The sequence below is a fragment of the Centrocercus urophasianus genome, unplaced genomic scaffold (assembly GCF_019232065.1).
Source record: "Centrocercus urophasianus isolate 14NV4802_14NV808 unplaced genomic scaffold, USGS_Curo_1.0 seq_28, whole genome shotgun sequence".
NCBI classification, from domain to species: Eukaryota; Metazoa; Chordata; class Aves; order Galliformes; family Phasianidae; genus Centrocercus; species Centrocercus urophasianus.
Genome location: NW_024884844.1, coordinates 10,846,886 through 10,873,416, shown reverse-complemented (window position 1 = coordinate 10,873,416; position 26,531 = coordinate 10,846,886). Strand labels below are relative to the sequence as shown.

The 26,531-nt window shown below is 38.4% G+C and overlaps 1 protein-coding gene across 5 annotated transcripts in view; it reads right to left on the bottom strand.

Moving 5' to 3' along the window:
* ARHGAP15 (Rho GTPase activating protein 15) overlaps positions 1 to 26,531 on the bottom strand; it is a 318,826-nt gene that overhangs the window by 46,091 nt on the left and 246,204 nt on the right. For all 5 annotated transcript variants that reach the window (XM_042827045.1, XM_042827047.1, XM_042827046.1 and 2 more), the window contains one exon: positions 14,634 to 14,768. In XM_042827045.1, coding sequence (XP_042682979.1) covers positions 14,634 to 14,768 — 135 coding nt within the window. The remainder of the gene's footprint in view (positions 1 to 14,633; positions 14,769 to 26,531) is intronic.

Below are 26,531 nucleotides of genomic sequence, written 5' to 3'. Positions count from 1 at the left end.
TTTGCCATAAATAAACCTGGTGCCTCTTTAGATGCTATCTTTGTGATGAGGTGGTTTTATACTTTGTTCATCTCATCAGCAGTGATTTTTCTTCTTTGGTGGCCTTCACCTCTTGTCTAATGAAAAATATGTTCCTAGACGAGAAACAATTGATTATGTGCAATAACCAATACAGCTTCATCAAATGCTCATCCCTAAATGAAGACAAAGGGGCACACCAGTAGGCCTATTGTATAGTTACAGACTGCCTTTACGAGAAAAGCTTCATGCACTGAATGCTTCTTTCACCACACAAACTCAGAGTGGGGTGACACAGCAAAGAAGATCAGCAACACTGAAAAATATTAAAAAAACAAGCCAAAAAAAAGAAAGAATTCCTCTGCTGATTTCCTACTTATGGGCAGAGTGGAAGATCTTGACATCGACACCATCTTTGAGTTTGTGCTGTTTCTTATTAAACCTAATTAAGCTTTATGAGAGCGACTGCACTGAAAGAAAGATACCAGCCTCTGTGTCAACCAGCATCTAACTGGCATCGCTAAAATCCATCTAGTAAAATGTGCAAGAAAGGAATGAACAAAGGTTCCTCAGTTAAATCTGCCGAGCATTGTTAAAATGCACTGTTGAAAACCAAATCTTCAGTTACAGAGGTGTTAGTGAGTCAGTAATAAGGTGTTTTTGTAGGTAGGAGTTGTAGTCTTTGGTATTCTACACATACTACATTTGAGAAAAAATCATCTGTTTTTAGCAGTTGACCACCCAGTTAACAAGTCCTACATGGTTGATCCTGATTTCTACTTAGATTACGGCTCCTTTGAGTTTCTCTTGAAATGGAAAGCACCTGAGGTAAAATTTTCATTTGCTTCCACAGCAAAACACTTTGGTGACTCAAGGATCAAATTCCCGCTTTTAATAAAAAAACATTTCTAATTGAGAAAATTATGAGCTTCATTTTATTCTCATTTTTGCTTTGTGAAGTGTTTGAAAGCTTAAATAAGTGTGTGACGTATTTCTGAAAAGTGTTTCCTTCTGTCAGCTAATATATGGACATTCACACCAGATTCCCCAACAATTTTCAATTTGGAAATTTGGAAGGTTGGCAGATTTGGAAATTCTGGATTCCTCTTTTACAGAGCTGGTTTCCATACATTGCTTTGCAACTCTTGTTTTGTAGTGATATTTGTTAAATAAATAATGCTGTGTTAGAAATCATAATATAAATATTTTAAGGAGCCACTAAAGCATGTTCAAAGGAAAACCAAAGCAAATTCCACCAAGTGAATGAACTTTTGCAGCCTTCAGAGGGTTACCTGACCTTCTACTTTTGCAGCTTGCTTGACTCAAAGTTACAGCATTGGAGGAGATAACAGTCAAATTGTACTATAAAAATAAATTACTAGCATGAATATTAAGCAACAAGGATATAATAAACATGACTGCTTACATGATTCTGATTTATTGATACTGATTTGCTAGTAAATTATCACACAAAGTCCTTGTTTGAGTTGTTCAGGAACATGTGCAAAATAAAGCTTGGTGGACACTTCCCAAAGACCCTGACATCTGTCACTTTGGGATTCTCAATGCCTGTTTTTCTGGTACATTATACAGCACCATAGTTACTTCCCTTTTCCAGATACTTTTCTGTTTTTTTCTTTCCTTTGCTCTCTGGTTTCTTTAAAGTCTGTTTTTCAGTCCTGCACAGTTTTTAAAACTACTACCATAGAAGTTCAGCTCTGACACAGTGGAACAAATCCAGCTGCAAAATCTCCTACAGGCTGTTCATGCTTGTTCTGTTAAATAGTGCTCACTTTGAGTCAAGAGGTTTCATTACTATATTTATGAACCTCTTGGCACCAGGAGTTGGGATTTCCCAGTGCTAAGCATTAATGCATTTTGCATCACTCTTAAGCACTGGGAACTAAGGACCACCGATGCTGAGGGGTTAAAGATGGTAAAATGCAGATCTTTATTTCCAGATACAAATCTTTAGTGCATGCTTGCTGTTTGCGTGTGTGTGAATAGTCTGAGCAACTATCAGATAACAGAGGGAGATAGCAGGCTGCCACAGTCACTAAAAGCTACCAGGAACTGCAGATTTGAAGGGATCTCAGCAGTAACAGCATGCTGCCTATATTCTGCATCAGATATTTGTTATCCAAATTGATGGAAAGTATCCCATCTAAAATAGGATTATTCTCCTTTAAATTTAAAGCCTCCTTCGTGCTTATGTGGCTTATATCACTTCATGACATGGTGTGTTATGTCAAACCTAAGATTATTTTTGGAGATTTCTGAGACAGAATCTACTTCATTTTGCCTGTCATCAGCCTAAAGCATGTGCCAAAAGACCCCTTTTTTGAGGCAGTGATTCACAAATACCATCTGAATTAAAGGACAGCTACAGCTTCAAAGCAAAACACGTATCTTGGATCAAATTCTACTAACATCTCAGACAGTGCTCTCAGTTTTGATACTTCCTTTCAGAAGATTTATATCCACACAGTGAGCTATTTCTTATTTAAAAAAAAAAAAAAAGTTGGTACACTTCAGCTTGCAAGCAGGAATACAGTTCATCAGGTGCCCTGGTCTGTGATGTAAAGAAAAACAAGCAACGAACCCAGCTGCAGAGAGCATAGGTTTGTTAAAGCTGCATGTGAACATGCAGATGCAAATCAAACAAGAGTCAAGGGAGAGGCTGTTCTAAAAGTGGCACTTCATAGCCCAGGGTGGGAACTGCAGAAGCGTATATAAACCTGCCTGCCAGGCAGTCCTTCCTGCTTCTCCATGTTGGTTCTTGTTGGAAAAAGAAGAGAGAAAGGAGAAAGGAAAAAAAAAGGAGAAAGAAAAAAAAGGAAGAAAGAAAAAAAAGGGGAGAAAAAAAGGGGGAGAAAAAAAGGGAGAAAAAAAAGGGGAGAAAAAAGTTAAAGAGGAAAAAGGAAAAAAAAAAAGGGGGTGGGGGGAAAGGAGAAAAAAATGGAAAGGAAAAAAAAAAAAAAAAAAAGGAAAGAAAAAAAAGAAAACGAAAAAAAAAAAAAGGGGAAAAAAATTAAAAAAAGGAAATTGCTGCAACTTTCACCATTTCCCTTATTTGCTTCCTATGCAGACACTTCCTCCCTGTCCCTCTTACTTCCATACACCCATTGTGATGTGGGCAAGATGCACAGTGCAGCAAGATTGGGTTATGGCCCTGGTCCCCTCAGGTTACTCTGTGCATCACCCTTACCATGACACTGTAGCAGCACCAGCCTAGAAAAAGCTTCCCTTGATCACTGAGTTGTCCTGACACGAGTTCCAAACATCAGGTATTTCACAAGAGCTGAAGCAGATCTCCACTTCTCAGTTCCATTTTTTTAAGTATCCTACCTTCACATCTTAATTTTTTTTTCCGACTGACAAATAATGAAGCTTGCTTTTCTCATCACCCAAGTATACCCCTACAAGGATGTTTTGTTGCTAAATAGCTTCTTTTTTTTTCTCCCCAGTGCAACGCTATCACTCAGAAGTGCTTACCAGTGAATGAGTCAGCCCAAGAGCTGATGGTGAATTAGATTGTGCTCCTGATCTTCGTGAGATTACCTGTGTGATATACTACCTTCCCAGGCAATTAAGGCATTAGTGCTCTGGCCAAAATGTAGCAAAATTCTGCCCGAGTCAAATGGGCTACCAGGCTAATGAATTTTATATAGAAGGGAGTCAAAGGGAGCAGTTTGACTCTTCAAGAACTGAAAGAAATTACTTTCTATTTTAAAGTTGTGGGTATTTCAAATCCGATACCTGCACTACAAAAGCACAGGGCAGTGGGTTGTAGAAATATTTCTCCATCCAGGGAAGCTTCCTTAAAGATGAAAGTTTTGTTCACCAAGTTATTCTGCAATAGATTGCTCCAGTGCTGCACCCTCCCTGATACCATTTTTGGGGGAGGCTGTGGAGCACTTCTCTCTTCCATTCCCACACTGTTTCTTACTTTGCGTGACCCCTCTTTTTAGCTGTTATCTGGTACAGCTGGTGGAGTACAGCTGCTAAAGACACTTTTCCACAGCCACATTACCCAGTTTTCCAGTCTTTTGCCAGTCCTACTTTTTCACAATTTGTGTCCCTCAAGAGACATTATAAATCATATTAACTTTGAACTCTGGCCCAGCCTTGGTAAGAACACCAGCCTACCCTCGCATTTAGACATCGTTACTTTTCCAGAGTGCTTCAATTGCAGCTGTATTTCCCATGGCAGACACAGCTCCTCCATACTGGTGAGGTTGGGAAGCCAAAGCTGTATGAAGGTCATGATTTCAGGGATGCGGAAATCAGAAAATCCCATGCCTAATTTTAACACATAACTTATCATTTCTCTCTCATCCTCTGTCTTCAGGATGAGTTCTATATATGGTCCTATTGCTACTCTGCTAGTCTCAACATTTTATCTTATCACACACCCTTTATCAACACAGCACTTTTCCAACACTGTATATACGTCCCATTGGCTACTGAGGCAAACTGGAAGGATACTACTTTGAACATTCATGACTCACTTCTGCAGAATTTTTAGAACATTTGATTTAAATTTACTTCTCTAAGCCATTTTCAGACCATTTGTAGAATAACATTTCCAGAGAGAATGAGCAGTGGTAACTCCTTTCTGGCCAATTACTGCTTTCAAGTAGCAAACATGCGGTTAGAGCAGGTGTATATTACCCAGCTGTACAAGACTTGTACCCAAGTATTTGTCCTGGTCCTAAATGCAAAGGTCAAAATGATGTATTTTCTTCTAGTTTGCTTAATACATTATCAGGAGCTTTCTCTAAAGTTGCAAAGTCTTCCCTGATGCCATGTTGCCATCAACACTCTTAACCATTATAAAAGACCAGTTTGTAAAACTGCATAGAATGGGTCCACGCTAAGGCATGTTTCATGGCTTGTTTTTGCCTGCCAGAACTTGAAGACCCCAGGAGGTTGCACTGTCTGGAGGAGAAATTTCCCAAACGAAGGCTCTGATATCAGCACTTAGGCAGTGAGGTCAGAGCATGCTGGAGCTGGAGAGCCCTAAGGGAGGTAACAATCCCTTCAAGCGACTAAAAGGTGTAAATGAACACAACTTAAATTTTTAGATTGATCTAGACTGATTTAATTTTTTAGATTTTCCATAGTCTAACACACATTATCACAGTAATCACCATTTTCAGTTATTCCTGCTGCAGGGGAAACACACTTGCCTTCAGCTAATTCTTCAAATATCTGCATAATAAGGACTGAGGAACAACTCAGTTACCATCAAGATTTGATCATGCATGCCTGCTTCTCCGCTGGTTGAAATCCACTGTGCCAGCACACAGATGTACGGTGTCAATCTTACTTGAGGAAGACAGCAAAGCAACTTTTGGATAGTAAAAAATCATATGAAGAGAGGAAGAAGACACAGCACTGGAGGTGATGACTTTCAGCATCTCCTCTTGCTCTAGAAGGCTCCTTTCACTCCCTTCCTGGTCTTCTCTTTCCACTTTCCCCTCCCCCCTTTTCTTCCATTTTTGCACTTCTGAAATTGTGTAACTGGGGCATTATAGGCTGTTTCTCCTTCTGTTATTACTTTCCCTGAGTGGAAGCTTCACTCACAAGCCTGATGAAACATTTTTCCCCTCAAACCCAGCGTGCCAATTCTCACTTTGTCAAGAGCTCCAGATAACCTCCATGAGAAGTTCTTCTCCCCCTGCCTCCCGCAAATGCTCCAGGTTACAAAGATCTTGTCACAGCTACTAAATAGCTCCTTTTCTCTCCCTTTTTTTCTCCTCCTTTCTGCCTGAAGTGTGTTATTGCTTGGATTTCTCAATTTCTCTTTGTCTTCTCTTCCACTGTTCTCTCCCTCTTGGTTTTCTCTATGAGCTTCTCCTATGCTAACCTACATATGGACCCTTCAGTTGACTTGTTTTTTGCTACTGTCCTTTCTTTACCATATGAAAACATTATCTTAACCACAGATCAAATTTATATTACACCAATACACAGTTTTCTGTGGCCTAAGAGTAAGTTAAAGATGAGCAAACTGAAACTCATGTGTTTTCTGTTTGCAATTTTTCGGTTCTGCACTCCATCAACAGCAGTCGATATAAAGCCAATAGTCTCAGAGCCTCGATGATCAATCTGGCTATCATTTACACATATAAACAACTGTTTTTTGGTGAACTGAAGTGAGCTACGTTGCTTCCCAGATGTCATTTACACCAAGTCTCTGCCAGTTATCGAAATAACTACTAATCCCTATCTCATGGCAGGTAGAACTCCAAAAAAACTTTCAGCCTTGTTAGCATTGTGCTATTTAAGATAAGCCACAGTTTGGAGACAATGCTGCCTCATAAGTGTTATTTGCAAGTACTGGCTTCAAAGCACTGTGCTGGACCTACCATGTACAGCAAAGTTCTTACAAAAGGTTCTCACTGAGCAGATTAACTACAGATTCAGATCCAATAATTTATTGTGTAAGCATTAAGCCATTCATATCACTAACACCTGTGCAAGCCAGTTGGCCTAGTCAATTCTTGTTTAACATTTAATTATGAATATAATTAGCATGAGTTAAGAGACAGGCCAGGCATCCGCAATAAAATTTCCAGTATGCTAAAAAAATTATAACTATAATAACAAAAAAGATTAAATTGCAGAGAATATGTCCCTGCTGTGCAAACTTCGCATGACAGCAATACTCAAGTACAAATTCTTTTAAAATTCGTTCATTTGCTTTGATGAGCATTGTAAACTCTTGCCATATTTTTAAGACACCACTTTTTTCAGTTCTTTTAATTTTAAGGCAATTTTTAACACTGATGCAACCCTTTCAGCAAGGTTACTCAGGTTTTCCACTTTTCCTTGAAAGTTAAATTAATTGGTTTGGTAGTGTGACTTGAACACTGTCTTAAGTAAAGCATATATAAGAGTATTGCTATATGCTCTTTGTAGTACATCAAAATTGCAGGAGAAGAAGATTAGTGAATATTACGGTATGCGTCTTTTATCGGTAGATTCTTCTGTTTAAAGAAAAAAAAATAACAAAACAACCAGACAGCAAAATCAGCCTATGGTCAGTTACCTAAAGACGAGTTATATGGGCCTTCATAACAAAACAAAGCCATTCAGAGGAGCTAAATCATCATACGTAGATTTTATTTTCATTCTCTTTCAAATAACTTAGAGCTATCTACATGGGAATAAAAAATAATAAATGTCCTACTCCCTTATTTTCTACCCTTTTTTTGGGCAATTTTCCACCTCAGAAGACAAATGTATTCATATGCATGCCTTCTAATTCTTTCTTGTAAAACAGTTGCATTCAGAGCTGGAAAGATCTATTTAAAAGTGCCGCTGAGTAGAAACTGTTTGCAACTGTGAATGGAAAGTCACCAATAGAGACCAGGAGGTTACTGGGGCATATTGTTCCTTGACACCTCTTGGGAACAAAAAGCCTGGAATGAACCACTCCTGTTACCAGTCTGCTGCTGTTACAAATATGTCAGCCCCCATTTACATCTTAATTGCAGGTGGGCTTTCTTTATGCCTCAAGTGTGAGTGAAGACTATAACTATGCTAGCTGTAATGGGTGTGATGGTACAGCTGAAATATATTGGTAGCCAGGTTATACATCTCTCTACATGGAGATATTTATATATTTCCATGAATGAAATATATTTCCCTGAGAATGCATTATCCACAAAATCATTCCTTTTTAAGAGAAATCTGTACTGTGTCTCAACTTTTGGATACTTCTTTTTACTGTGCAATTTTTGTTCTGTTTGCATTTAGGTTCTGGACTTCTATTGTCTTCTGATGTTTAGATTCAACCTGAGACGTATTAATATGCCTTATTATGTGAGATATATTGTGGTGACCTTGGGTTTGTTTACAAATTACTGTGTTCACATGAAATTGAGGCTTTCTGATGCCATGCCAAGCCCCAAAACTTCCTTGGACAAGTAAAAGAAGGATAGGAAAACAGTTTCAATAGGAGGCTCGCCAACTGCGAAGCTGAAGGCAGTTTGATTAGGACTCGAAGCCCACAGATTGAGATTATGACAGAAATTTGCATAATGCCAGAGACTGATAAGATTTTGTTTCTCAGGAACCTATTACGTGATGATGTTAAGAGACTGTCATGGATTTATTACAGTGCAATATGCTGACTTGTCTTTCCAAGACGAGTTGGCCTTGAGCCTTGTTCTTTGTAAGCCTCGAGTGAGGCTTCTATAGTTGTCTTTTGAAAATTTCTTTAGACATCTTTTGTAACTTTTCACCAAGATGATATAAGAATGTTATGACTGTCAGAATAAATGAATGTATTTACTTCTTTTCCCTTTCCTAGCTACTATTTTCATAACACTGCATAGTGGTTCAGAGCAGGTCCTGGCTATGCTGCATTTTCAACCAGTGCAGCTCTGTTCTTTGATCATGATTATGTATCGATGACTAGACTTGTTGATTGCCTCCTGATACATCTTTTTGCCTAATTTTGATAAGGGCTACTTCCAGGCAAAGCTCCACACGACAGCTGTGTTATTCAGTGCAAACTATGCTATGGCCTGCAGAAGACTGAACTGTGTTTGTTGCCTACACAGACATGAGTTTCTGCAGCATGTTGCCCCTGGCTGTGCACACAGCACATTTGAAAGGAGAACCTTATGAAGCAAGATTGGAGCCTGGGCTGGAAGTAAACGTTTTTCCTGATGCCATCCTCCATGGAGATAAAGAAAAGGAGCTGACATGAAATGATCTGATTTCTCCTGATAGCAATATAGATAGCTTTTGTGGGTTAAAAACAGTCTACTGCTATAATGAAATAAGAGTTTATTCCTTTGCTATGTTACCACTCAGTTTAGTAAGACCATGACTTCATTGACTTTGTTGGATGAGACCAGTGAAAACCAGTAACTAATACTAACAAAACAGCTAGAAACGTTCTAACTTCTTTCAGTAAACCACAGAATTACAGAATGGCCAGGGTTGGAAGTGACCTCAAGGATCATGAATCTCCAAACCCCCTGCCACATACAGGGCCACCAAACTTCACATTCAATTCTAGACCAGGCTGCCCAGGGCCCCATCCAATCTGGTCTTGAACATTTCCAGGGACAGGGCATCCACAGCCTCTCTGGGCAGCTGTTGCAGCACCTCACCACTCTCTCTGTAAAGAATTTCCCCCTAATATCCAACCTAAATCTCCCCTCCCTCAACTTAAAACTATTTCCCCTTGTCCTGCTGTTATCTACCCTTTCAAAGAGTTGACTCCCCTCCTGTTTGTAGGCTCCCTTTAGGTACTGAAGGCTGCAATGAGTTCACTCTGCAGCCTTCTCTTCTCCAGGCTGAACAAGCCCAGCTCCCTCAGCCTGTCTTCATAGGGGAGGTGCTCTAGTCCCCCAATCATCTTTTTGGCTCTCCTCTGGACCCTCTGCAACAGCTCCCTGTCTTTCTTCTACTGGGGGATCCAGACCTGGACAGAGTACTCCAGATGGGGCCTCACAAGAGCAGAGTAGAGGGGCACAATCACCTCCCTGTCCCTGCTTACCACCCCTCTTTTGATGGAGCCCAGGATACCATTTGCCTTCTGAGCTGCAAGAGCACACTGCTGGCTCATGTTAAGTTTTTCATCTATCAAGACCCCCAAGTCCTTCTCTGCAGGGCAGCTCTCAAGGACCACTCCCTTCCAGTCTGTATGGATGCCTGGGATTCCTCTGGCCCAAGTGCAGAACTTTGCACTTTGCCATGTTGAACCTCATCAGGTTCACTTGGGCCCACCTTTCTAACCTGTCGAGATCCCTCTGAATGCCATCCCTTCCTTCTACTGTGTCATAAACCAAAGAGTTTTAAAATTCTATCATACGTCAGATAACAAACAATCATCTTACTCAGTCTCTATATAAGAGGGTAACACAAGACATTATAGGATTGATGAGAATGACATTGTGAATTTTGTTTAGCATTCACCAAGAGACTTTAATTGATATATCGAAAAGATATGTGTGAAATCAGTTGAAAAAAGTGTTAATGGTCCATCAGAGAAACCAAATAAAAAACACAACACAAAAACAACCAAACAAAAAAAATAAAAATGATATGAGTATCTAATGTGAGCATTTTGTAGTTTCTATGCACTTTATCATTATGATTCTGAAAACTTTATTCATCTGCCATCTAACCCCCAACGTGCTGCAACTGTGGCCTTATAGGACCTGGAGGTGACTAGGGCTCTACTGCTCCCTCTGTAGACAAATGTTTTATTTTCTGCTAAGACCAAAAATCTTGAGCTTCAGAGATGGAGGATTTCTGTGCTGAAGTTTCTAAGGAGGGCTGGGCCTGTGTTGGCAGGACCTAAATTGTGTTAGCTAAGCAGATCTGTGCCCTTTTCCCCCAGTAACTTGGTGGCTCACATGGATACCGTGTTTTCTGTTCCTCATCCTGGGACCTGAGGTACTTCCTATTAAGTTGTGGGTCCCATTTGGAAGCCTGCAAGTCACATTAGCAACACTTCCTTTGTATTATTCTCACTTTTGTGTTCATCTGCCCTAGAGAGGAACGGCACAGCAGCAACAGATACCTTCCTTCATAAAATTCGCTATGAAAGAATCATCATTTTGGCAAAAAGACTTCTGTTCAGAGCATATGCACGCATTTAATTTGTGTGCATGTGCCCTTTAAAAGATAAATCACCTGTTTATCTACAGTAGTTAGGTGACACCTATTAAATTCATATTACAGATAAGGAATTGAAATGATGGCACAATCACTTAACCTCATGGAAAAAAAATCTTTCCAACATAGTAACATTTCCAACCTGTGGCAGACAAAATCAAAGATTTGAACCCAGCCTTTCCAAACCAGAGATAGATGCTGTAGCTTTGTGAACTTGGTGGAATTTTCCTTTGTGGGGTATCAGGTTTTTTTATTATTATTATTTTTGTCTTGTAACTGCATTTGAACAGATGCACTGTCTATAGAAATGCACCACCTATACAGCTTTCCCCAGGTGAGGAAATCTGGAATGACTAGACAGCATTTCCCATGTTGAATTTTCCCATTTATTTTATTCTATGCCTACCAGTCATAACTGCAGAGGAAATCATAGTAGACAAATTTTTTTTTTTCCCCCATGCATTCTGCCTGAGACTTTTCAATAAAATTTGTTCAATTAAACTAAATATTTGTAAGCAATTAACACATTTACCTGCTGATGTTTTTAACAGCTTTTGGGGGTACTTTTTTTTAGTTTCAGTGTATGAAACAAATTCTGTAAGAAGATCGCATGGACATACAGATTGAATTCTGCAAATAAGGTGAGTAAATGTTTCAGTTATTGGCACTTCTACCACCTTACTCACATAAAGTACAATTTTACTTGCAGACAATCTGTTGAACCATGTCTGTTGATCTTGCAGAAAATCAATAGAACTATTTGCGGTGCTAAGTAATTTAAGTGTGGCTGAACCTGACTTCATAGCAGCATTTGGGCACACTTCAGAAGTGCATATTTCATCCAAAATACCACAAAATGACTTGCCAGCACTATATCAGACAAAGTCCTTGAAAAACTTGCTTTCCAAATCCTAAGCAACAAAATTAGTATTAGGTCAGAGGTCTTGTGGCCTTCCATTTGTCATTTATAAATTCTCTGATATAAGCTACGTGGACAGTAATTAAGCAGCTTCAGCCTGGCAAACCAAATTCAGAGATTCTGTAGTGCCCTGAATTATCTCCTAATGTTACAGCCATATCTAAATTGTTCCAATATTATGGCCGTATCTAAACCTACTTATAGGGGAAATTGAAGGTGGAGAGAAAAGCACTTTGCCTAATACACAGGACTATAATATTTTGTTCCTGTGCACATAAATTAAAATGGCCTCAACCAGGAAAAATAATTCTAAGCTTGCTTTGGAATTCTTCACACAATCTTAAAAATAGCTTCAGCATAAAGAGCCTGGGGCACCTCTTGGGTGCTTATCCCTCCAGAGACTTCAAACTAAGTGGATAAGCAACCAAGAAATGTTAGAGATAACTTGTTACCAACCATAAATTGTTTTTTACACAACTTCATCTTACTAACAATATATTACTAACAATTACTAACAATATGGCTTTGATGGAGGTGCTCTCAGTGCTGGAGGAAGGATGCTGGAGCAGCAATAACATCTTCATGTTATTGTGGGAATGCGTCCTAATTACCCTTTTCCTTGCAGTCTTCAGGTTGGTTTATTTCTGATAGTAAATGCTCTTTCTATATGTACTGCATGCCTGTGCACTGGGTGCTAGTAACACCAGTTTTGGAAGAACGGACAGAAAAGACAGAGACACTATAGTCTCTTTTTTATAACATCCTGAAGCAAAAGGAAATTTTCTAGCAGTTCAGCACAGACCAATTTTCTAGCAGCTAAGGCAGAGCAATTAGCACAAACTAGCCAAAGACTCAACTACTATGGAAATGATATTGAAGACAAGAGATATTTTGCTTTGCCTTAGGACTATTAGCATGTAGAGCTCAAAAACTGCTGGAAACACCTAATTGTTGTTTATAGATGTTTTTAAGAAGAGATGGTAAGAATACAGATTTGTAGATAGGTTGGCAGTAAAAGCCAAATAAAGAGAAGATTGATTGGAAATCGTAGATTATATTGGACACTTGGATTAGGTAGAAATCACCCTAATGTGCTGTAAAGAAAGCAACAAGAATTAGGGATTTGAAATAGCACAAGGAATGTCTTAGAGTGCTAGTATTTTCTTCCTAGGAACAAACTGCTTTAAAATCCCACTATAAATGACTGTTCATTAGTCTATCAATGTGTATAATGGCTCTCAAAATCATAATAAGAATTAATAATAGCTCAAAAAGCAGAAAGGGATGTTAATTTCTCACTCATGAATATTGATGCAGTAGAGAAGAGTCTCATCCTGACATACTTTTGAAGTCCATTTCACAAGTCTATTATTGGTTACCTGTTATTTTTACTATAAAAATCCTCCCACTGAGCTTCCAAAAGACTTCCTATCATCTGGAGTTGAATGCTAGCATGAAAGTGAGAACAGAAGATAGCATGATCATGGTGTCACGATGAGGGTCTTCAAGACACAACAGCATTGGCTGAGCCACAGCGTACACCAAAGGGCAGTGAGAATGAATGAGAAGAGGGCAGGAAGACTATTTAGCTGCAGAAAACCAGTGTGATGGTGGACTATCTGGAACAGGGAGTAAAAAGGCAGAGTACACAAAATAAATGCAGAACGTGCTTAAGAGACCTTGTTCATGTACCTCATGTACCACATCCACTAGGGGCACTGCTTCTTCTTTCCAAAGAGGTAGTGGATGGAGAACGACCTGAATGCTATGTTCAATGGTTATGTTTCAAAAGAGCATCCTGTCCTAACATGCCACAGAAATGAGCTGAGCAGTAAGCAGTTCTTTTCTTATTTCGCCCTTCTGTTAGCACTTTGGAGACTACACAATGGGAACGTAAGTTGGAGACAGTTCCTTCTCTGTCTACTTACAGTATGCCTTGAAGAAAGAAGTGCACTGTCAAGAGCAAACTTCCAGGTAACGTATTTCCTTACCTTGCATTAACTGCACTGCTTCTTTCTATAACCGAGAAGGGACGGATCTTATGAGATACATTTAACCTCATTATATCTGATACTGGGTCTTGAAAAGCTTTAGTTGAACTAAAGACTCTTATGAATATAAAATCAAAGTGAGCTGTACATTAAGGACTTCATGCTCTCTGACAGCTGCGCATGTGTGCACGCAGCTCTCATTAACAGTAATGACAAATATGCATGCCCATCATTCAGAAAACAGATCTCTAAGTACATTATTGTTGTTGTTTTTCCTGAAGATTTTTCTCTGTTGGACCTTTAATTAAGCTCCTAGGGGGCTTTTCCCCCTTAAGCTATCTTGTCCCAGCCCCCAGTTTTCAAGGAGTAAAGCCCCAAATAACTCTGTTTTTGAATTAAATTTTTCCAAGCTGCTACAGTTTCAGAAAATGCACCTGCAGATATTAAATACAGAGAGGGATTGCAGCACACAAACCAAAGACACATAACAAAATAAATGCCTTGAACTTTGACAATACTTTCGCTGCCTGCTGCCTTATATTTAAGAAAAACAATCCCACAAATGTAGATATGAAAATGAGAACGAATGTTTCTGCATTCTTTTTGTGATCACTGTAAGGCAAGAGTCTGCAACCTTGTGAAACAAAACACATGCATTTCACTCAGATTAACATAAAGACAGCCCCTTCTAACATGATTCACCATTATTACTCCCTCTCTTGTGTTTGGGGATATATGGATTATCAGCCTTGCATATTTTGAATACGTACACGTTTTAATTCCTTTCCTAAACCATTTTAGGCACTGAAGTTAAACTGCATTTATGAAATTTATAGATTAATAATTTGTTGTTTTGCTTTGTTTTTTTTTCTTTTCTCTAGCTAAATAACTACATGCCATAGGAGGCAAAACGCAAGCAAAAACAATAAAAAGACAGGATCATGGATCACGGAAGGTAAGCCAGATTTGAGATGCCTCTGTACTTCAATTTTTAAGTTCATTATTATTTTTATATAACAGGCTATTTCACTAGCTTCTACTGTATCTGATGTACTTACTTATCGCCTCCACAAACTGTTCAAAGAAGCAGTATGGGAACAGCGGCTCAGGCAGCTCTCTGAAAAACATCTTGAGTGCTCCGGTGACAACGTGGATGTCCTCCCACTGGCTGTCGTCCAAATTCAGCTTCTCTTCTGGGAAAACACGAGGAGAAATGGAACAACTGGTTTTAATGAAACAATTACAAGACACTAATTATTATGTTAATGTTTGCCTACTATCATCAGCAACCGTTAACAGCCTTCTGCACCTAGAGGTTTGGTGCTGTGCATGTTTTTTTTTTTTCCCCCTTTTTTTTTTTCTGTAGGAAGAGAACATTTTCAATGGAATACCATCTGTAGGAATGCAGCTAACAAAAAAACAAGAGACACAAAGAGACAGTACCATTGACACAGTATGTCAGATACGTTTATTCCCATAATGCATCGGTATGAAAATTAGCATCACCGCTCAACATGATTCAAAGCTATTTGGTTTTGAGGCCGAGGGGCTAAGAGTTGCCAATGATGGCCGGCTCAAGGGACCGGCCTAAAGGCCTTGCTGAGCCAACAGGAGACATATGCTAAACATGGCAATAGAAAATGAGTTATTGCTTTACATGTGTTAGCCTTGCTATGTACAAGGGAATAATGGGGAAACGCTTTTCTCCTTTTTTTTTGCCTGAATGTAATGTCAGCAAGGAATAGAGTACTGTGAGAGAAAGGATATTAATTCCTTCTTACTGCTTCAAAAATATTTTGTTTGGTTTTCATCTCTGGGAGGAAGATTTGCCCAGCAACAATATTAGACAGACCCCTGTTGGCCTACCTAGGCTATGCAAAGCTGTCAGAAATGATAACACACTAAAGACAAACCACAAGTGCTTACAAAACTGTTTTACAAACAAAAAAAAAAATGTTTTCTTTTGAAGCTTGGCTGAGCTAAAGAATTTAAATATTAAAGAACCTAAATGCTAAAATAGTTTCTAATAAGAAATAAAAGATTGAATGATTATTCTATTTTCTCTCCTCTTTCTTTTTCTTCTAGTGGAGTGATACTATTAGAACAGAATAAACAATGAGATGATAATCCACATAAAACTCACAGAAAGTGTAAATCCTTATTAGATCAAATTAAAATGACATACACTTTCTTCCAGTCCTGCTACTCCAAAAATGGAGTTTGCTTTTTATATATGTGCTGTGATTCTCATTTTTAGAAAATTTCTTTCTGAATGCAAATCAAGGGCCAACTACTGCACAAATTTAATTTGAAGCAACAGAATCCTGAAATGTTTTACTGAATGTCACTGAATTTTCATGTTTAGCAATTCAGTTGGCTTCGAGAGCAGCCTCTTTAGTGAACTGTTGTTAAACAAAATGGTACAATTATTGGAGACACATGGACACCCACAACTCCAGATCCCTGGTACTTCAGTGCAATAGTTTTTCTCACTATAGAGCTCGCTTTTGGACAGAAAAATCTCATTCAGAACGGAGTCATCTTTCGACTTTTGTGTAATAAACATTATTTAATGCTCTTTAAATTTCTCCATTTGGGAAAAGTTTGCAAATAAAGAAATGGACTCAATTCCTTAATTTGGAGAAATGCGAGACAAAAGAGGAACAAAGGCACGCTTGTGCACTTTATTTAGTAGTCTTGGTTTCAGGCCCTTTTTTCTTTTTCTCCGTTGCATTACCTCCATCATAAAAGTAATGATTTGATCTCAAGTGAGTTATCAGAGGGGATCTTCTTTAGACTCTGAGATCATATTTGATTGATCGTATTTCAACAATTAGCCTTTTCTTTTGCCCACACACTATTGAACTAGATCGACAGCAACTTAGCAGGCCAGCTTTAAACAGTCAACTGTTAACAATAGCATCAAAAAGAGAGACCTGATGGGGTTTACTGTCACTTTAAAGAACAGGGTGGGTTTTCACATTGTTGAAATCTGTCAGATATTTTGAAATGTCCCTCTCACTATGGTGCCACACCCCCTGCGTGCCCTTATAATAAAATTGGTTTTACTCCTGATTAAATCATTTTCTCCCTACCCACTACCATACTTCTCATAATGGACCTGTGTGCTCTACAGCTGGTGTTCTTCCCATGGTACCAATTCTTACTTTATCTTTTAAGCACTTTGCTGCTAAGATCTCATGCAGAGTGCTTATGTTTTGTTAAGAGCTTCATTCTTAGAGAAATAGCTTAACACATGTTCTAAAAATGTTGTACAACTTATTGCTTAAAACACATTTAGAAAATGTATAAGTACTGTAGCTTTGGCACAGAACTTTAAGTAGAAACCTTTAAAAAAAAAAAAAAGCACTTGTTTTTGCCATGCATTTGTCTTAAATGTCTAAAGTGGAATGCTTGACTTCTAAGGCTTTGCAAAGACTTATCTTACCAGATTTTTGCACCATTTCCAGCTCTTCAAGGAAACGTGTTAGGAATGTATCATCGTGAAAGCAAAGGGTGTCAATTTTCCCTCTAGCAATAAGAGAGTTTTTAAAAATGTTTGCTAGGAGGAACAAATGCCAAGTCAAAAATAAATAAAAAAAAAAAAAAAGGAGAGAAAAATAGAAGTCCATTCAGTCTAAGACTCATTTGGTTCCCACTGGTTGGGATCGCTCACATACCATGGCAATAGGGCCATAAGCACACACACATATTTCAGGCTAGGTTTAAGAGGAGGACCTGACTTCTTGGCTTTACTCAGACATATTTCTTATTGGGGTGTTTTGCTTACACAAAGATTAAGTCTCAAATCTGGTATTTAAACTTGACAGTCAAGGACTGCTTTCAGTCAGGAGATACTGTATCTGGGAAGACGCTCAAAATCTCACAGTCCTAAAAATTTGCTTTAACTTGTCAGTAGTATTTGATTAGTTCAACCATCACTGCCAGTTGATATCATATATCTTAGATACAGACACAAATATGCCCAGAAAATCCCGTAAAATTTATGCTAATACTTTGGATGAAAATTTAAAGACCACACTAAGGAAAAAAAAAAAAAAAAATAGTGGGGGCCCCTTATAAGGTTTTTAATTTAAAAAAAAAAAAAAAAAAAATCAATATACATTTGTGAAGAGAGCATGGGTTTTAGTATGCTATTATTTTTAGTAAATCAGTCTTTTCAGCAGTCCATGTTTTTAATGGCAATTGTAACATCTGCCGTAGTACCAAGAAAGATTTCACCTCTGGGTTATGCATGCCACCATACAAAGTTGTCCTCATGCAAAAAGGAAGAAGATAATCCATGGAAGGATTGACTGAAAGCAAAACAAAATGCAAAAAAAACAAGGCAAGCATTGTAGAAAGGTCAATTTTAGAAGAAAATGGATGCGGTTCCTTTAAACATACGTCCTGCCCTGTATGGAGACCTGTATCCAAGAGCAAAGCATAATCACCTGAGAACACCACTGAATTTTACTTATTTATTCATTTTTCCTTTAATATGATTGATACAAGTACGTCCCAGGCATATACTGCCATTTGCTCACGCTGCCATTAAATCCCAGAGCACCACATTCAGGAGTTCTGTATTTTCCTGCATGTGTTCTCACACCAAACCACACAGAAAGTAATCTGCAAACACTGGAATGGGCACCCAGACACAACATCCACTGCCTCTGCACTCCCCCATTTTGGCATGTGGGGACCAGCCCCAGTGGATGAAGCCTCAGAGCACTGGAGTCTCCATCCCAGGAGTGGTGTATATTCTGGCTGAGATCTCCCCAAGAGAAAGCCCTGCACAGCACTGTTCAGCAATTCACAAAGTTCTTCTCACTTCAAAGCCTTTGCAGAAGAGCTCTGGGTGTGCACAATGCATTCCCAGTTGGCTGAAAGCTTGGGAAACTGGCTGGGCTCATTCATCCCGACAGCGTATTACTGGTGGGAGCTCAGAACCAGAGTCCTATGGCTGAGGGAGGATAAGTCCTTTTTCACCACACCAGGGAAAGATAAACTGTCCAGAGTCATTCCTCTTCCCCTTGAGATTTAAATACCACTTTTTTCCCTCTTTTAATGGGCATATTTTTCATTAATTTGCTGCTTACTCATGTTCTTCCATATCCAAGAAAAGAACATACTCAAGGAGATCTGATACAGTTGCATAAATGATCAGCACACTACTTCAGCACTAAGTCCTCATGTGAGGGCTGTTCTCATGACTGACAACACAAACACTAATTCATGCACTGAAAGGTATTTGCGTTTGCAGCTGTACCTGCATATTATAAGCCAGAACCTCTCTGGTCACTAGTTCAGGGACATAGCAGACTTCTGCAACAACGCACCTTAAAATTTTTGTCACAGAGGTGCAAACAGCTCCTTTCAAGGTGATGGGCACTCCATTCAGGGCAGCAGCAGAGCAAAGAGATGTCTGGAGACACAGCAGATAGACAGCTGAGGGGTGGAGAAGGCTCCCACCCATCACATGGCAAGGAACTCACCCCTTGGCGCTGCAGCACATGATGCTTCACTTCCCCCTCCAGTAAATCCTGGATTGACACTGCATGTTATACACACACTCCAAAGTACATACACTCCCTTGAAATTTGATTAAATAGTACAGCAAAAGCCTCAGTTCATACAGAATAACACTTCCCTCATTCAGCCTGGATTCTGGGAGCTCTCTCACAGCTAAGCAGCTCCTCGTCTCTCCCTTGCTAGGTTTCAGAGGTCACTGTCCTGCCTGCAGTCAAGGTATGGTGCTTTGTTTCCAAGAGTGTCTTAACAAAACAAAGAAATTGACAAATAAGCAAATTACTATATATACAATGCACTTCTGAGTAGTTCTGGTGCATCCACCCAAAGATACCAAATTATCAAGGATATAGCCAGCAAAACAAAACTCTCACATATTCCTCTTTCTGTGGCGGAAGAAAATGGAACACCCTTTTAAACAGAAAATGTATGCCATGAGGTTATAATGCCTAAGCACTTAGTTAATATCAGAGTGCCCATTTGCATGGTGCCAAGGCGCAGATTACTGAGCAACTTCAGCTAGAAAGCAGAACATCTCTATGAGCACCTCGAGTGCTGTTTACTCCAGCTCACAGCAGTGACAGTTCACTGCCCTGGGGGCATGCTGGAACAACCCAGTACTGCTAACTTAAATCCCAGCCTGTGCCAGAAAAATAAAAGATTTCTGTACTCGGGTACACTGGCTCATATTCATCCTTGCATAATTCCAACAGAAGTCCACAATGTAAGAGAGGGATGAACTATCTCATTGTTTCTGTGAAAAATATCCAGTTCAGCAATAGTACACCACGAAGGCATGCGGAGCAATTCTAATGTTTAGAAACATGGTCAGAGGGCGACTTGTTGCGTCTGGAAAGCTTTTGCACTGTTTGCAACTGCAGGCGTAAAACCAGAGTGGAACTGCAAGGAGCAGAATCCATTTGGCGGCCAGAAACAGATATTAGCATCATGCTCCTGCACATAATTCATTGCCAATACCTGCTACAGGGGCAGATGACAACATTATTAGTGTAACTTCGGATTTTCAATCACTGTGATTTGAAGCAATAATTCCTGAAATAAGATTATAATTGCAAATACTTTTAAAATTCATCAAGTTCAACTGAATCAACTATTCTGTATGGGAAAAAGATTGATTTTAAATATAGAATATTTCCTGAAAGCTCCCTAAGAACAAATAGACCACCTGTCAGAATTCCAACATCCTTCACAAGTCGCTTGGAGGTAGCTGGTTAACCATATGCACCCCAAGCAACCAGGGCCCAAATCATCCTTCCATTGAGGCTAGAGAGAGAGCTTTGTTATTGTATGGTAACTTATGTGCTAGTAGGCAAAGTGCACTTTTTTTCTGTTTTTCTTTCTGTCCTTTTCTCTCATTATTCTCTCATTCTTCTTCATCAACTAAAGGCTTTATTCCATTTTGTAAATGAATGTTTCAACAAAACAGAAATATCAAATACTATCTTAGATAAGGAACTTACTTTTCACGATACATTTTACTACTGAAAGGTAAAAGTTCATTTTGTGCTCTGCTTTCCACTGCTTCAATAAATGTATGTATACACATATATTAGTCAAAGTAAATATTTTTTATTGTGTAACTGCTCTCCAATAAGCTTTTCTGCAGTCTAATCTTAGATTTTTGCTGTTTGTTTTTTCCCATAGACACTCAGGTCTTTTATCAGAATTGTATGCATCTGCATTCACAAATCTACATCTAAAATAGATTGAAAGCTCTCAGGATCTAAAACAGGGACTGACTGGACAATGACTCTCTGTCCCATTTTCATACTCCAAAAATATGGTCATATTCCTATCTTTTTAATTGTACTATTAAGTCAGAGTGCTTTAAGATTCTGACATATAGCTCTTCTGTTCTTCCTGGTCTCAGCTTCTAACACTGCCTCTATTTCCATTCTTGTCAAAAGCCTTTTCATAGTGCAAAAATCTGTACACAATGTTTTGTAATATTTGGCAGACTTATCTGAAACCTAATTCACTGCCTTCTTGTGATTCATGGGTCATAAATTATTTTATATGTAATGTACCCCAAAGGGTAAAAAATTCTTTGTATTAAATTTCAACCAAACAATTTAAGGGGGAAAAAAAAAAAAAAAGAAAAGGAAGAAAAAGTATTTTTGAGACACCAAAAAGATCTGACCTCAATATGCGGTCTAGAGCGTTGCCTCCCACAAATGGTATCTCAATATCTTCTGGCAAATAGGAGATTTCAACAGGCTACAAGTGAAAACACTTTTGCCGTAACTCGGACTTACTGTAGACAACTTTAAAGGAAACGAGAAATACAAATAGCGTGGCACTGGATCAGACTGCTGATCCTCTAAATCAGCCCTGTCTCCAGTGACTGTTAAACCGAAAGGGTCTGTATGAAAACAGTTCCGAAAGCAGGCATACCACCCAACCCTTACTTATTGCTTATAGCCAAATGCTTTACTGGGACTGACCCCAATAACAGTAAGCTGGTGCCTTATTTCAGTGAGTTTCAACAACCAAGGGGAAAAAAATTAACAAAACAATAAAGATATGATTTCCTTTATGTAAATGACTTCCAAATGTAAAGAGATCAAAGCCTGAGCAAAAATTAAGCAATTCCCCCAGTTCACTTACAATACTAAAAAGGAACATGCACACATATGTGCTTGTTTGCAGTCATAAAGATTATCGATGAATTATTGCTTTATTGCTTTATGGGGAAAATAGAAATCCAAACTTGATTCTCAAGACATTGCTCATCTATTTCTTACATTAGTAATCACATGAATTTTAATGGCATTGTTTGCAAGAATAAACACCACTCGTACACGTAAACAACTGTATTTCTGTATTTGAAAAAGTTCATAGCTGATCCAGAGAATAAATTCTGGATATATTTCTAATGAAAGGGCTCTTTGAAATTAGCCAGCTGAAAGAAGTGTTCTTATACAGAGTCAGGTATACAGAAGCTCTGCAAATGTCAAGGACAAAACACTTTATTTTGTGTGGAATTTATCTTCCAGTTTGCTAAAGTCAGAACACTTCTGTTCATCGGAACTTTTATAAAGGACTGTTTCATAATATGAATCCATTTGGATTATCTGACCAGAGATAAGACTTCAATGGATTTACTATATCATTCACCACTGTACCAGTGTCACAAAAGGGAATTACAATTAATTGGATTATGTTGGTCTCCACCCGCTGATTGTAGAAGAGAAAGTCTGAAACTGTAACTATTTCAAACAGACCGTATCTCTGATCAACCATGGGATTTGGGCTTTAATTTACCAATAAAGCTTAATTTCTTCTCTATATTCTCTTTTGGTTAGGAAGAGGTCATTTAGACTTTATTCAAGTTGCTTAAAAAGGAAGGACAGTTTTGTTAAATACTTTCAAGCTGGCACTTCAGTTCTTGCACCTTACCTCTTAAACATCACTTATTTTCTCTTCTAGCAGTAAAGTGACTTGTCTTGACAAACAAAAGGCAGGGAAGCAGACTTGTGTCTGGGTCATAAGAATAATTTTTGCTTAATATTCCCTAGTTTAGTTCATGGAATTTTGGCTGAAAGTGTTGCCATAAAGTGACAATTTGCCTTCAAATAGATGATGTGTGACACCAGATAGCACAGAGCACTGCCATTTCATGTGGAGTCCTGCACAGAGGTATTGCAGTAAGAAAGAGCTTTTGGCAGTTAGGCTTAGCTTTATCTGTATGAAGAAGGCACAGGCACAACTATCGGTGTGAAATCCTCATTAGCTTGCAAATAGCCAAATTCTACAATACAAACAACTTCATTTCTTTCAGTAAATGAATTCCATGCTAAATAACAATACTATTCTTATTCCAGCTGCCCATATATAGCATTAGATATAACCAATAATATATTTATGTAATGGGTAAATGATGAAGATTTTCAGTACTAAATATAGCTTAAGACTGGAAGGAAAAACAGGCACGAAACCACCAACCACGCTAAGATCGGGATCATGAAATGCACACAGAGATAAATACAATATCACACAGGCTATGGACTTTGGGAGTTCAGTTCTGCAGGCAGCCACGTTGCTGCCTCTGTTGCTGATGGCTCCAAGAGCTGTTTGGATTTATTTCCCTCTGCTAACTGGAAGGTTATTTCAGTGCCTAATTCCTTCTAGCTAACAGCCTGAAACACTCAACTTCATAGTTTCTTAATAACTATTAATATCAGTAATACTTGCTTTGATTTGTGTGTGTGTGTGTGTGTGTGTGTGTGTGTCAAACTTTTGCAGTCAGTCAGAGAAATAAAAAAATCCTCAGTCAACTTACTTCAAAACCACATTTCTTAATTCACATTTGCATTACTTTTTGCTAATATCTGAAGCTCTAATTCCATTCCCTGGATATTACCAGGACTAGCTATGCTGTTAAAGATAGGAATGCTTCTAAGTGCTTACTGAATCAGGGCATATGAGATGATAATTGCATGTGTTTAAAACAAAACTTTAAACAGGAGGGGATTATGTAAGTTGGTAAAACAAATATATCTTCAAGTGCACTGAAGGGCTTTCAAATGTTAACAAAATGTCCTTTGATAATAATAGTGCTAATAATGACACGAATTTTCATATATTTTGATGCATCTGGAGAATCACCCTGAATGGGGAAGATTCTCAGGAAGTGCAATTTTGGGGGCTTGGGGGAAATCCATCATCGTCTCCAGAGCTACATCCCCTCTGCACCAGCAAGGATCCGATGCTGAAAGTGCCCTGCTCCAGGCTAGGGCATGCTGTGCACTGCAGCTTCTGCTTGCAGAACTCCACATTTTTCTAGCAATGTAAAAAGTCTTCATCAGATGCACATTACACTTTCAAATCATTAAACATCTAAGTTTATGAGCAAAGCTGCCCACAAAACACATCAGATCACAGGACAGAGCTACAGAGAAGTTGAGCATTTGACTCCCATAACTCTACACCAAAGTCTGTGAGGTCTTTTTAACCAAAAACCTGAAATTTCAAGTCAGCGAGGACTTCAGAACAGGACAGAATATATATCTATCCCCCTTTCTATCATACAGTCACAGAATCATTAAGGCTCATTAAGGATCATTAGGATCCCCAAATTCAACCCATCCCCATTCCACCATGCCCACCTGACCACATACCTCAGTGCAGACTGGATACCCTAATTTCTGCTTATTGTTCTCTTTTGGAGGGTTTATCTCCCTGTCTGTTCTAATTCTAATATTCTCAGTTCTTCCCCCCCCCACCTAAAATTACAGGCATATCTATTTCAGGAGAGAAAATGTATGCTTTGATGCAATTTTAATACTTTATAATGCTTTTTTTTTTTCCTGTTCTTCAAATTAGTCTTGCAAATAGACTCATAATAACATGACAGTTCTAAATAAAAAGAAGAGATTTTCATGACTTTGAGATGCATGTAGGTCCCTCCCACAAGTAATATATTAAAATATTGATTAGATTAGGGCACTGTTTCAAATAAATGGAGATTTATACTTCCTTTTGGATGCAATATCTTATAAAAAGTTTCAAGGCAACACACAACAAAGCAGTTGACAAGAAAGATAGCATCTGCTTTCCTGGCTATTCAAGCTGAAGTTTTTCATTCTCAATGCAAGCAATGTTTCCAAAGTTAACATAATTAACTCACGACAATCCTGAAACATCATAATATAAGATACAGATGGAAATTCAAAGCTTTAAAAATGTCATGCAACTGCGAGAGGATTATCATTTTTTAATCGTGCCAATCTGAATACTAATTAAAACAGGTGTTTCTATTTCAAATGCTGTTGCACACTGTGACATTAGTGGGAGAGTTATTTATGTATTAGTCTACGAGGAGGCATATATTGCTCAAAAAATGGGATGTGTGATAATAACAAAGTTCCGAGATAAAAGAACGACACTGCGTACTGCTTCCTGCAACAATAAAAGACCAGTAGTTCAATTAGTTAGTAATTTCCGTGTGACTATTTGACAGATTCTACTAATTGTTAAGCTCCCACTAACTATTACTTTACATAATTAATTATATTCAAACGCCAGCTACAAAGACATGTGGGCCAGTTGCCCTTTTGACAATGTTTTTCGCAAACTGATCTGCTTACCAAAAATATTTTTAGAACAAAAAGATCCTAATCTTGAGTAGAAATACACATCAAAACGGTTCAAGCGGCTCTGAGTTTTACCACGGTTGTGAGAGAAAATTTGGATTGTTTAACGTATCGTTTATGCCGCATGCATAATAGCTGAAGTCTTCTAGCAGAGATCTTTCATATTAATTTAGCATTGCATAAAATTCATAGTAACAGGTCCAGGGGTCAAGCATCATTCATCATTAGTTGAAGTGACATTTGCAACCCTTCATATAGCAGCTGCTTGAAAGGGGAAAAAAAGGTATTCTTTGGAAGAATGGGGGGTAGCACACAATCCTCGCTCTATCCGCGGAAGGGAAAACAAGGTGCCACTATGTCAGCATGGTAATGTGTTTAAATTCGGTGATGTCATTCTCCATAACCCCCACGAGTCACAAGGCACAAGGCAGCTGCATTCCTGAACTTAGTAGTTCGGGTGGAGATAAGTAATAACTAGATGTAAATGAATTACATTACTGTGGTTGTGAACACAGCTCTGTGCATCTAAATTATGATTTATATCAGGATCCTATCTTGTTTTTGAGAGTTTTCTACTTGTTAACAAGGCAGCCCTTGTTCTCGTGGCATCCTCCAGGCATAATAGTTTCTGGGAAGCCAAATAAGATCACTTTTGAAACTGCAAGACAGCATTCCAAGACTTTGCAGCAGAACACATTGGCCAAATTAGGACTTCTGAAGACTGTTAACTAACAAATAAAATCTTTTTTTTTTTTTTTTCTTTTTCTTTGTGGCATGTCTTGTCTACTATAAAACATTGAGATCAGAACGGGAAATGTGAGCAATTAAAATGAAAATGTAATCATCTGCAAGAAAAGATAAATTTGTATTAAATGGCTAATACTTCACAGTCCTTTTGATATTACAAGTACTTTTTAAGGAAAATATATATTTTATGTCACAGTAATTTTTATTATGTGAAACATGTGATCTCTTTGGAATTATGCACATTTTTAAATCGTAGTCATTGAAACAGCACACAACACAAAGTACTTAGATTTTGGAGCTTTGCTAATATTTGGAGAATTTCCTCAACTTTCCTATTATACCTGAAATGTACTTAATTTGTCCATGTCTGTAATTATCCACTGGTACTTAAAGCACTGTGACTGAGACTACTACTACTTCCTTCAAAAGTTTAATGATTTTTGCAAGGAGAACCAATGCTGCTTGAAGAGTCACTTAGAGGCGTATGAAAAACGTTCAAGGACACTGGTTAATACACAGTGCCATTCTACAAGCTGATGGAAAGTCAATTCCCACCCAACA